General features: G+C 40.1%; 1 protein-coding gene across 1 annotated transcript in view; it reads left to right on the plus strand.

The window, feature by feature from the left end:
* Positions 1-4731, plus strand: part of SLC9C1 (solute carrier family 9 member C1) — an 89896-nt gene extending 85165 nt beyond the window's left edge. Inside the window, exons 27-28 of the mRNA XM_047752916.1 lie at positions 618-704; positions 4405-4731. Coding sequence (XP_047608872.1) covers positions 618-671 — 54 coding nt within the window. The 3' untranslated portion in view covers positions 672-704; positions 4405-4731. The remainder of the gene's footprint in view (positions 1-617; positions 705-4404) is intronic.
* The last annotated feature ends 8990 nt before the right edge of the window (positions 4732-13721 follow it).

The raw sequence follows: 13721 nt of genomic DNA on the forward strand, positions 1-13721 counted from the left end.
GAGGACACTTAGGATACAATATTAGAGGGATTCTAGAACATACCAATTGGGCCATATTTCTCCTTTGCCCTGGCAAGCTGCCAAGTTTGTAGGATTCACTTTAACAGCATTATTTTAGAAAATGGAAGGAGAAGTCAGGGAAGCTAATGCTGTCCTAGTGCCTTATTGCCCCAAAGTGGTGCTTTATCTTAATTTTTGTAAAAAATGATCGCACAGTGGTTGTTACTATAGAAACAGTACTAGAGAAAGTGGTATGTAAGTGGGAGACTTACATTACTACAACACAACAATTGTGTTGTTTAGTAGATGCTTTTTCTCCCTGATGTTAGATCTCAGCTCTATTTCTGGGCCATCTCCCTTCCCACTCCCCTCAAACAATTCCCCACTACCCCCATCACCCCCACCACCCCAGAATTGTGGCTTTACCTCTATATAATGAAAACATCTGTCACAACATCAAAAAGTGTTGTGGTCCCCACACAGTGCTGCCACTGCTTGAAGTCCCAGTTCTCAATCCCCTGCTCTATAGACCAGATTTGACACCAGCTCTGCTTTATAAATCTGACCCTTATTAACAGTATCAGACTTTGGCTCTTATCACTTATCTCCATTTCTAGAATCAAAAGCCTATAGAAGAAGCTGATAAAAACCAAGGAGAAGAACATCTATAAGAACATACCAGAATAAGCCCAAATGAAAGTCTGGTAAGCTACCTCAGTTTCCCCAGCATGATCAGGAGCATACTGCCCCTGGCAATGTAAACCGAAGCCAGTGTATTTGCCCTTTGTGCCACAGTATGAAGTATACCACCTTCCACTAGCCAGTTGATTCTTCTAATGACACTCATTCTAAATTCTAATCTGGAAAATAGTCTTTAAAATGAGTCTCCTTTATCTGGATTTCCAAAAACTTTATAGTCTTGTGGTTCCATCTGTATATTCTACTTAACCTCACATGCCACACTGGTTGCTCCCAAGCTGGCAGGTCATTTTTCAGGCAGCTATGTACTGTGGAAGATAAATAGGTAGTAAGCTCTGACTTCATTTTCAAGAGTATGTTCTAGTAAAGGACAAGAAACATATAAGAAGGCAATTAAATAACAGTATAAGACACACTATGGATAGTGCCAACTAAAGCTAAATGAACTCAAAAGAGAAACAGGTACCTATCAAGTATAAACAAAGTCTTTGTAGAGAAAGGAAGCATAATTTGGGGGGAACAAAATTTTGGGGGGACAATGAATGAGTAGATTAGTCTGGCTGTTGGCTGTTCAAACTGTGGTGTCTATGGGGTGTCTACGTTTATTTAAGCACTTTATTTGGCTCCACTGTTACATTAAGAATATCACTGGGTTAAAAAAATGACCTTCAGATAAACCACTTAATCTCCATTTAAAAAATATTAACTCTTGGAGCTTCCTGTTGTGGCTCCACGGTAATGAGCCCAACTAGTATCCATGAGGATGCAGGTTTGATCCCTGGCCTTTCTCAGTGGGTTAAGGATCTGGTGTTGTCATGAGCTGTGGTATAGGTTGCAGACGTGGCTTGGATCCCGTGTTCCTATGGCTGTGGCGTGGGCCAGCAGCTATAGCTCCAATTGACCCCTAGCCTGGGAACTTCAAAATGCCACAGGTGCAGCCCTAAAAAGAAAAAAAAAAATCTACCTCTTGCATGCCACTTCCTATGACAAAAATCATATTTTAAAATAGATTTAAAGGCTAACAATACACCATGAAAAAGGTATTTGCAACATTTGCAATGTAATGAATGTTTTTAACTGGGAAAACTGTATGCAAAATGAAAGCCCTATGATTCCAACAGGCAAACTTATGAACAGCCAGTTCAGGGAAAACACAATACCCAGTATTAGGAGAAAACAAAAAATGCAAAATTAAACAACAATCAAGTACTAACATTTGTTTTTTTAAATAGACAATTTTTTGATGATAAAATAATTTCAATTCTCTTGGCTCCAGATTAATTTTCTGAAAGTGAGTCCTTTCAGCCTCTCCACATCTGCCATATCTTTTTTTTAGGTTTTTATTTTTTCTATTACAGTTGATTTACATTGTTCTGTCAACTTCTGCTGTACAGCAAAGTGACACGGTTACACACACATATATTCTTTTTCTCACATTATCCTCCATCATTTTTCTCACATCATTCCATCACAAGTGACTAGATATAGTTCCCTGTGCTATACAGCAAGATCTCGTTGCTTATCCACTCCAAAATGCAATAGTTTGCATCTACTAGCCCCAAGGTCCCAATGCATCCAATTCCTTCCCCACCCCTCCCCCTTGGCAACCACAAGTCTGTTCTCCAAGTCCATGAGTTTGTTTCTTTTCTATAGAAAACTTCATTTGTGCCATATATTAGATTCCAGCTATAAGTGACATCATATGATATTTGTCTTTTTCTGTTATTTCACTTACTATGAGAGTCTTCAGTTTCGTCCATGTTGCTGCAAATGGCATTATTTTGTTCTTTTTTATGGCTGAGTACTATTCCATTGTGTATATATACCACATCTTCTTTATATACACATATTTTTTTAATTGTTATTTCCCCAATACAATTTTTTTCTACTGTGCAGCATGGTGATCCAATTACACATACATGTACACACTTTATTTTCTCACATTATCATGCTCCATCAAAAGTGACTAGACATAGTTCCCAGTGCTACACAGCATAATCTCATTGCTAATCTATTCCAAAGGCAATAGTTTGCATCTATTAACTCCAAGCTCCAAATCCACCCCACTCCCTCCCCCTCTCACTTGGCAACCACAAGTCTATTCTCCAAGTCCATGATTTTCTTTTCTGTGGAAAGGGTCATTCATGCCATATATTAGATTCCAGATATAAGTGATATCATATGGTATTTGTCTTTCTCTTTCTGACTTACTTCACCCAGTGTGAGAGTCTCTAGTTCCATCCATGTTGCTGAAAATGGCATTATTTCATTCTTTTTTATGGCTGAGTAGTATTCCATTGTGTATATATACCACATCTTCCTAATTCAATCATCTATCAGTGGACATTTTGGTTGTTCCCATGTCTTGGCTATTGTGAATAGTGCTGCAGTGAACATGGGAGAGCATGTATTTTTTTCAGTGAAAATTTTGTCTGTATATATGGCCAGGAGTGTGATTACTGGGTAATATGGTAGTTCTATATTTAGTTTTCTGAGATACCTCCATATTGTTTTCCATAGTGGTCAATTTTTTTATCCAGTGGTTTATTTCCTTTGAGGTAAATGAAAATATAGGGATACTTGCTATATTTTCATTTTTACTCATATTTTGCCGGTAGATAAATAAAAGTAATTTGTTAACAAAAAGTCATAAAAATGCTCACACACTTTGACTCAGTGATTTTTTCCTGAGAATCAATCCAAAGAGAGTAATCTAAAACATTCAAGTAGATAAATGTAAAAAACGTCAGGTACACTACTACTTCTAGTGGCAAAAAATTTAAAAGAGCCCAACTGTTCAATAATGAGAAGGTGTATAATTTCAAGACAGAACAACCATACAGAGAATATCATACAACCTTTTAAAAGATTGGTTAATTAGTCCAATGTAAAACATAAAAGGGGAAGGCAAAACTGTAATCCAACTTTTTTAGCATAAAACAATGCCAGAAATGATAAACTCAAATGATGCAATTGTTAGAAAGGTGGGGGTGGGGAGGGTCTTGTTTACTTCTCTTATTTTATGTGGTTTTATTACTCCATAGTGAAAAATGTCAAGCATCATTCAAATATAAATGATTTGAGTTGTCTGTTCTTTTCTACCATCCATAGTGTTAGGAAAGGTGGTGGTAGTAGCCAGGGCAGAAACTCAATGAGAGATCATAACTGCAGGCAGTTATTCTTACAATGAAAAACCCTCCTCCTGGTAATCCATAAACTAACCTGTCCCGTTCAGCAGCCCCCACTGGCTTCTTCGATCTGGACTCCCAGCTGAAATCGTACTGCCACCATTTTATGATGGCAAATGATTCACACTCACCTGCTCAACTTCCTTCCTTGGCCTCATCCATAATGACCAGGACCAGCAAGGACCCACTATATAACACAGGGAACTATACTTAACATCTAGTAATAACCTATAATGGAAAAAAATCTGAAAAACAATACGTACATACATATATATATATTTAAATCACTTCTCTGTGCAACTGGAACCAACACATTATAAATCAACTATATTTCAATTAATTTTTTTTAAGTAATAAAGGGATAATCAAGTTAAAAAAATAATGACCAGGAATTGTTTCTTGTGGGAATGAAACTGACCATCCAGTACATCTTATTCTGGGTTGTGGGTCAATGTTGAAAGATTGAAAATTCTTTTGCATTTGTTGTTGTTGTTGTTTTCCTTTCTATTTCTGTTAGGAATGGTTGACAAGGCTCTTTCGAAGACGGGAGCATGGTTTGGCAATGCTGTTCTGAGATGCCTCCTGTTTTTGAAACGCATTTCCCTACCTCAAGAGGGAGCAACTTCCAGTTGGATTCTGTGTGGATGAACTTGGTGCCATAAGGAAAGAAGTTTGGACCTTGAAACCATTTAATATTTTTTTTCTCAAAATTTCCATGATTTAAAATGTCTGTTATTTTAAATATCTATTAGTCAAAATATCTAAAACATCCCAGAAAAATCTTAGAGTAAAATCCTAGAATAAATCTTTAGTTTTAGAGCCAGAAAATAAGCTTATGCCTCCTAGCTGCTTTGCATATAACTTTTAGAGCAAAAATATTTTGATTCACTTTATGAAAAAGAAAATTCTATTAAAATGTAATTTAAACATTGCTCTTGAACCAAGTATTGCTCTTTGTCATTCATGGAACTTCAATCATCTTGGAAGCCCACTCATCTCCTTAAAATAGTGAAGAATGGAAATGGAGTTAGACCGAACCATGTACCTCAGTCCCAGATGAAACTTCCAGTGTCCACTTTGTTCACCGTTACATTTACAACAATGAGCACAATGTCCAGCACATAATGTTTAAAAATAATTTTAACAGTGAAGAATCATTGCATGCTTTCTGTATGAGGGTGTACAACAAATGCTAGACAGTTACGAACTTATTTAATCTTCACAACAACCATATATCTTAGGTACTATCATTCCAGTTCACAAATGAGTAAATTGAAAGAGTATGAGTTATTTGCTGAAACCCTCACAGCTAGTAAGAGGTAGAGCAGAGATTTGAAAACATGCTTGTGATTAGCTATTTTACCATATATCACTCCAGCATGGTGAGTTCTAACTAAATATCTGAAGAATTAATTTAAAAGTACATATATTTCTTCAGGATCATGCTTCCACCCAGGGGTTGGGAAATGCTATTTATACTTTGTTCTTGCTACAACTGGTGGGGGGGGCATTTTCAGAAGCCACATGTAGAAACTCCACTCACGAAATGTGCTTGTGGAGAAGACAGTATGGTTTGTGGCTGTTGGGAAAGTCAAATCAAAGTGCTATCACAGAGTTCCCGTCGTGGCTCAGTGGTTAGCGAATCCGACTAGGAACCATAAGGTTGCAGGTTCAATCCCTGCCCTTGCTCAGTGGGTTAACGATGCAGCGTTGTTATGAGCTGTGGTGTGGGTTGCAGATGTGGCTCGGATCCTGCATTGCTATGGTTTTGGTGTAAGCCGGCATGCCGCAGGAGCAGCCCAAGAGATGGCAAAAAGACCAAAAAATAAAAATAAAAAATAAAAATAAATAAAGAGCGGCTACAGCTCCGATTCGACCCCTAGCCTGGGAACCTCCATATGCCGTGGGAGCAGCCCAAGAAATAGCAAAAAAAAAGACAAAAATAAATAAATAAATAAATAAATAAATAAATAAATAAATAAAAAACAACAACAAAAAAACCCAAAATGCTATCACTTCTCTCTTAAACTAACGCAGGTTTTTTTTTTTTTCCCAATGATAATACATGACAGCTGTTTTAGTGTCTGAAGGATATTTTTAACTATTGAGATGTAGTTGATGTGCAATATTATGTCTGTTACAGATGTGCAACATATGTTACAATGATTCACAATCTTTAAAGGTTATACTCCATTTATGGTTCTTATAAAATATTGGCTACGTTCTCTGTGTTGTACAACATATCCTTGTAGCTTATTTATTTTACACATAATAGTTTGTACCTCTTAATCCTCTACTCCTATTTTGTCCCTCTCCCACCCCTCTCCTTAATGGTAACGCTAGTTTTTTCTCTACAACTGTGAGTCCGTTTCTTTTTTGTTATATTCACTAGTTTGTTTATTTTTTAGATTCCACATATAAGTGATAAAATTTATACTTATTCCGCAGTGTTTGTTTTTCTCTCTCTGACTTATTTCACTCAGCATAAGACCTGAGGGATCTTATTAATGAGTACACTTCTTCCGAGTTCTGAACCAACTTAAAATTAAGACAAAGGATTAAGGCAGTTAGAACCTAACACACACACACACACACACTCTCTCTCTCCACACACTTTTATGAGTGACTGAGCTGACATAGAGTGTACAGTTGCCTTTGACCCCCAGATTTGGACAGATTGATCACTGTAAGCATTTATCATTAAGCTTACCACATAACAGAGAACAGCAGAAATAAGATTTCTACGGGCAGTTTCAATCACAAAAGAAATGAGGAAGAAGGGGCTGGACAAAAACTGGCCAGATTCTGCTTCCAAATTCATCAACCAGGTAAGCCACTCCACTTCAGCAGAATGAATGAGGAAGTGGTGACAGGCCAGGGGTGTTAAGGCAGTGGAGACGGAAGCCCTCAGTCTGGAAAGAGACACCAGGAGTTGTCACTGTCTTGAACAAGGGCTCTTCTGAGGGCTCTGCCCTCACTTCATCTTGGGCAATCATTCTGCGAACTTTAGGAAGTAGGTATTATTCTCACCCCATTTTAAAGAGAAAGTAGGTTTAAAAAAATAAAAAATAGAAGAAAATAAAAATCAGAATTCCCTTTGTGGCTCAGTGGTTAATGAACCCGACTAGTATCCATGAGGATTTGATCCCTGGCCTTGCTCAGTGGGTTGAGGATCTGGCATTGCCATGAGCTGTGGTTTAGGTCTCAGACACGGCTCAGATCCTGAGTTGCTGTGGCTCTGGTTTAGGCCAGCGGCTACAGCTCCTATTCAACCCCTAGCCTGGGAACCTCCATAAGCTGCTGCTGTGGCTCTAAAAGACAAAAAGATTAAAAAATTAAAAATGAATAAAGAGAAATTAATGACGCTTAAGGAATTCACATAAATAACTAAAAGTCACAGCTAGACATGATGACCCTGGGACTTAAATCCCCCAAACATATTCAGAATAATTTACAATGCTTTTTCTAAGTCCTCTAGACTTGGTTTTGTAAATCTAGATCATTGGAAAAGAGAAGAATACACTCAACAAGTGTTAGTCATTGACAGTGTCTGACTAGGTCCGTGTCCTCAAGTGTAAACATTTCCATGTGGGGAAAGACGCCTCAACAAGGCACTGAAGTATGAAATAATCCCAGCACTTTGCATGGTCTCTCCCCACCCTCGTCAGCTGGGTATGGTGATGGTATGGGTCCAGGATCCTACCAATTCGCCCTGAAGAATGCAATGATGTAATGCAGATTTTTGCCTGAGGGGGGCGCTTAGAGCACACTTTCATTTGACTTCTCAGAGGAAGCTTACATTCTTACAAGGACCAGAATATTGTCTGCTTTTAGCGTTTTTAGATAGGGGCTCTCTTTGATTCTTCGATCCTTGGAATTTTATTTTTAACTTATCCTTTAACTGCTACAGTTTTTTTTTGTTGTTGTTTTGTTTGTTTGTTTGTTTTTTGCTTTTTAGGGCCACACCCGCAGCGTATAGCACATGGAGGTTCCCAGGCTAGGGGTCTAATCAGAGCTACAGCTGCAAGCCTCACCACAGCGGCAGTAACGCATGATCTGAACCATGTCTGGGACCTACACCGCAGCTCACTGCAATGCCGGATCCTCAACCCACTGAGAGAGGCCAGGGATCAAACCCACAACCACATAGTTCCTAGTCAGATTCGTTTCCACCGAACCACGACAGGAACTCAAACTTTTACAGTTTTAAAACCTTTTTTTTTTCCATTTTAGGGCCGCACCTGTAGGTAGCATATGGAAGTTTCCAGGCTAGGGGTCAAATCGGAGCTGTAGCTGCTAGTCATAGCCACAGCAACAGAGGATCCGAGCTACATCTGTGACCTACACCACAGCTCATGGGCACCAGATCTTTAATCCACTGAGCGAAGCCAGGGATCGACCCCAAAACCTTATGAACACTAGTTGGATTCGTAACCCAATGAGCCATAACAGGAAATACTACTATGTTAGTCTTAATAATGAAAAACAGGAAACTTTGCAGATGAAGGAACATTCTTCCCAAGGGTCGTTTATTCCCAAATAATGGCCCAAATAATGAAAGGGAAGTACTATACCGTCCATCTGCCTGGGTATATCATAGAAGCACTCTCAGTGAGCTGCACAAACTCCCATTTTGTTTCCAAACCGTCCTCTTCCCATTAAAAATCTGTTTGATTAGTGCTGCCAGCTAGTCACATGTTAACATCCCTCTTCCAGAAAGCAAAATCCTAGCCCCAAAGTTCACTTGGAGAGGTGTTGGAACTGTGTCGCTACCTCCTTTTTAAAGCCAAATACCCCTTAATGAGGAAGATCAGCAATTAATAGCGTAGTTTTCAAACACATAACTCTCTGACATTGGCCAGAACTCCTACTCAACTCAATTCTGTAACACGAAGTAAATAGATCTATCACTATTATCCCATCACGTAGCTGTCATCATGTCCATGAGACATTTTGCAAGAAGCAGAATGGGGAAATGTTAACTAAGCTGTTCCGTTTCTGACTATAAGAATTTTTTAAATAAATCAGTTCTTTTTCTATCAGAAAACGCTCCAAAATGATTTTCCTTAGCATAAATAGCTCTCCCAGCTCCCATCTCTAATCACAAGAGTCTACAAAGACTAGGCTAGTGCTAGATTTATACCATCCAGTTCCCTGAGACTGAGAAATTCAAAGAATCACTCTTACCCAAAAAGCCTCTAACCTGCCTTGGCAGCTGAAGTCAGGCTGCAGTTGAAAGTGCCAACTAAATGTCACTCACCATCTGGTTCTACAAGAATTGAGTCATTAGCCACTGCAGTCTCTGATCTTTAGCACACTCTGAAACGAGTTCAGGAATGAGGAGATCAGGAATGAGGAACTCTGTGCTCTGGGGAAAACTGGCAGAGCAGGCCTTTGTGTACTTAAATATTTTCAGGAGAAAATTTTACAAACCTAATTTCTTATATCTTCCTGTACCTAGAAAACCAATAAAATCACTAAGATCTCTGTTCTGTGAGACTAGCAGCTACATTCTACTGAGATATGTGCTTGATTACAATACCCCTTCTCCAGAATCACTTATGTGCTGATCTCCCCCCTCAGCTCCTCCAAGAAGATCCAGAGGACTCTCTGAGAGGCTGTAGTCCCCAGTAGATGCCCAGACTGAACTCACAGCTCTTACACCGTGCTTTTCTTTTTTCAGTCAACAAAAGCCACACAAGAACTGGGAAGCCATAACACACTCCAAACATAAATATGTCGCAGCCCCTCCAGACTCACTGCAGTGACATAGACCTCAATTCAAAGTCAAGCCCATCTTTCCACAAGTACTTGTTGAAGAGATAAAGTCCACACTCTGTTTGAACTTATATCTGAGGTTACTACTGGGGTGTCTTTTTTCAAAATGATTTTAGTTTTTTCCATTACAGTTGGTTTACAGTGTTCTGTCAATATTGGGGTGTCTGGAGCAAGCTCCAGGCTTCTATGAACACAGTGTCCTCACCCATAAAATAGAGGAAAAGCATTTATCTTGTAGAATTCCTGCATGAACAAATAAATTGCATCTAAAGCATTGAACCATTTAATACTGTGTGTGGATTATAGAAAGCTCTCAACAAATGGTTATTCTGATATTATACTATAATGTTGGAGGGACAGCTTCACATTGGTCATTAATTCTCTTAAATAATGACTAAAGATGAGAAAGTACAGTTAAAGAGTCCAACTCCACCTTCTTCTGATTTTACCATCACCTGCTTAGAAACACCCAGGCTTTTATGTATAATTCTATTCATATAATTTCTTACATGTATTAGGCACTGGAGTAAGCACCGAGAAGGATAACGTAAGAATATATGATTCGAAGATTTGTTATTTGGGCCTTTTTGTGTGGACATGTGTGTTGTTGTACTTTCATTTGTGGAGCCAAGGTAGATTATTTAGTCCAGAGTCGTTTTCACAGCAATGTTTGTGTATAAGCATCCTGCTCCTTCCTGCTGCTTTATACAATCGTAAGAAATTTTCATGATCATGATTTGATGCTTCCACAGCCCAGCTTCTCCATCTAATGGCCTGAGTAAAACTGAAAGTTGAAAGTTAGGGAGCAATCTCCAAACTTTTCTTAAATTACAGTGGCAGATTGGTTTAAGCCCTCAGCCCTGTGGTATTGACTCTCTGGACTCACCGAAAGCCTTTGCTCAACATCAGAACTAATTGAGCCACCCCAGGGGCAGCATCCAGGCTGTTTGCTCAAGCTGCCCCACCCAGGGTCTGAGATATCTTAATTCACACTGATGAGGGGTCAACCACAGCTCTTCTCATAGGCTAGGCTCCCTTGTCCATTTTGTCTTTCCTCCAGGATGCTGAAAATTCTGTTTGCCTGCTGCTGACCTCTAGGTGGTGCCACAGGTACCGCTGAGGGGGCCATTGAGGAGAAGGACTTTTAAGCTGAATTTGTAATTTTTTTTGTGAAGGTAAGAGTGAAGAGAAAGGTTAATTATAATGGTTTGTCAAGACTTCTTCATACTCTCTCTGTCTCTTGCTGTCTCTCTCTGTCTCTCGCTCACACACAGAGACACACACACACTCCTTTCTTTACACAGGAAGTGGCAGACCATTGACTGTTATCTCAGTTTTCCTATATACAGTGTACAGTGTCAGGAACCAAAACTTGCCACCCCAGAATGTCTCTTTGGCTTGAGGATTATTGACAGCAGATTATTTTAAAAAGTGGAGGGGAGCTCAATAACTCTTTATTTATACACACCTCCTGAGACAGAATAATAACCCAGGTAGTCACTGTAGGAGCATGGGCTTTGATGCATTCTTGGATAAGGCTGATTAACATTTGCGGCTTAAGGGCTCCTGGGAGTAATATCCCCACAGGCCTTGTTTACTATAGGGAGTGTACCTAATCCCCTGTGACTCAATTTACGAGAAGAAAAGGACAGAGAAACTCTGACCCTTATGAGACATTTCCACCCCAATACCCTACTGGACAAAGACTGATACAGGTATTTGAGCAAGGCCAATGGGAGAAAACCACGTCTTTCTGGACCCCACGTTGGTACCCCCCTCATCTTTAAGGGAATAAAAACCCCTATGAGACAATAGAGAAGGGGGCTCTTCCCCCTCCCCCAGCCGTCCTGGGAGCTATTTGCTTTCCTTTAATAAAGACTTTGCTTGCTTGCTGCCTGTTTGTTCACAGAGTTCATGCTAGACTTCTGTGAACAAGGTCCAGAATCCGGTATCATCTTTCCGGCATCACTCCCACTTAACTGCCTAAAAGAATTTTGCTAGAGAGCTGGTCCAGGAAGAGCTATCTTCCAGAATACAAGCTGGCTGTGGGATGGGAGCTCAGCAGGGCCTGGAGACCAAAGTCCACTTTGTGTCCCATCGTCTCTGCAGGGCCCGGCAAATGCTTGTTTACCAGACATTTGTCCTTCCATCTCCAAGTGAATTGCTTTCCTCCCCTCTAAGGTCTCAAGCCCCTACCCCCTTCTTCTCTCAGATGGCTTATAAGCCTCAAATGCCTAATTTATCTTTGGGCCTCCTATTCTTATGGAGCCCCCATGTGTACCTAAATTTGGCTTTTCTCCTGTCGATCTGTCTCCATGGATTTAATTCTTAGACCAGCCAAAAGAACCTAGAAAGGTAAGAGAAGTTTGTTTCCCCCCACCACCACCACCTCCCCAAAACAGAGTAGAAAGCCTTAGATAACTTGGAACACAATCCTTAAAACTGTAATTATCCAGCCTGGGAAAGGAAGTGGCTCTGATAGAGGAGAGTGGAAGACTGGGCCACCCCAGAAATCCTAGGCCTGTTTGCGGTGGACACACCTAATTTTTTTTTTCTTTTGGGCCAGATTATGGCATATGGAAGTTCCCAGCCTAGGGGTTGAACTGGAGCTGCAGCTGCCAACCTACACCATAGCCTCAGCAACTTGGGACCTGAGCTACGTCTGTGACTTACACCACAGCTCACAGCAACACTGGATCCCCAACCCACTGAGCAAGGCCAGGAATCAAACCCGTGTCCTCATGGACACTAATCGGGTTTGTTACTGCTGAGCCATAATGGGAACTCCCTACACCTAATTTTTAATATGTGCTTAAGAATTTTCTTTCTTCACTACTTCATCTAATTTACTGAGGAGAAGGTTTCCAGAATTTTAGATATTCCCAAGATAAGAAAATTAGCTACCCTAACATCTTTCCTAGGCTTAATTACCTTAGGGATTAATGAAAAATTGAATGGTATTTCTGCTGGAGAAATATAATTAAAAATAAAATCTCCTGCCACCCCAGAAAATCTCTCCACAAAAGTTGAAGAAAAAGAAAGTTGTCTTATTGAATTAGCATGAAACCAAAATGTAATGAGAATCATAAGCAATCCATTAAGGAGATGACAAAAACAAAAAAAAAATCTTACCCTTTTGTACAGCCAGATACAATCCATTGTATACATCTTATCAAGATAAATTCTAATCCTCAAATAAGAGCACTTGGCTACAATATTTGTTACAGATTATTCATCTTAAATTCATTTGGTGATAGGTCTGCTAATTGTCCTTAAAAGAGAAAATTTCCTCTTATCGTTTTTGTCTGGAGATAGGTTTGCGGTTGGGAACAAGGGACAGCTGAAGTCTAGCTGATACCCTCCTAGGAAAGATGCAAGATAAGGGCCCTCTCTTTCTGGACAATTATATTTCAAAAAGATGACACCACCCCCCCCCCACCTCCACCCCCAGGTCCTGGAGCAAATAGTCCTGGATAGCTTATTCAGCTTTTAAATAGATCTGCCATGCGTTTTAAAGATGGAGAGAAAGAAGTTCAAGTTGTCTAAAAATAAATGCTCCAAGAAAAGGGAGGGGAGGGAGTTCCTGTTGTGGCTCAGCAGTAACAAACCCGACTAGTATCCATGAGGATGTGGGTTCGGTACCTGGCTTGCTGAGTGGGTTAAGGATCTGGTCCAGTGACGGATGCTATGATTCCATGAACAGTGGGGTAGGTTGCGTAAGTGGCTCGGGTACCAAATTGCTGTGGCTGTGGTGTAGGCCAGCAGGTGCAGCTCCGATTCAACCCCTAGCCTGGGAACTTCCATATGCTGTGCCCTAAAAAAAAAAGAAAAGGGAGGGAAGAAATTCTCTGATCTTTATTTCAACAGAGAGAATTAGGCTTCTTTTTTTTTTTTCTTTTTAGGGCTGTACCTGAGATATATGGAAGTTCTCTGGCTAGGGTTTGAATTGGAGCTGCAGCCACCAGCCTACACCACAGCCACGGCGACACCAGATCTGAGCCACAGCCAGAACATATGCCACAGCTTGCATCAACGCCAGATCCTTAACCCACTGAA

This window comes from Phacochoerus africanus, chromosome 1 (assembly GCF_016906955.1).
Source record: "Phacochoerus africanus isolate WHEZ1 chromosome 1, ROS_Pafr_v1, whole genome shotgun sequence".
Taxonomy (NCBI): domain Eukaryota; kingdom Metazoa; phylum Chordata; class Mammalia; order Artiodactyla; family Suidae; genus Phacochoerus; species Phacochoerus africanus.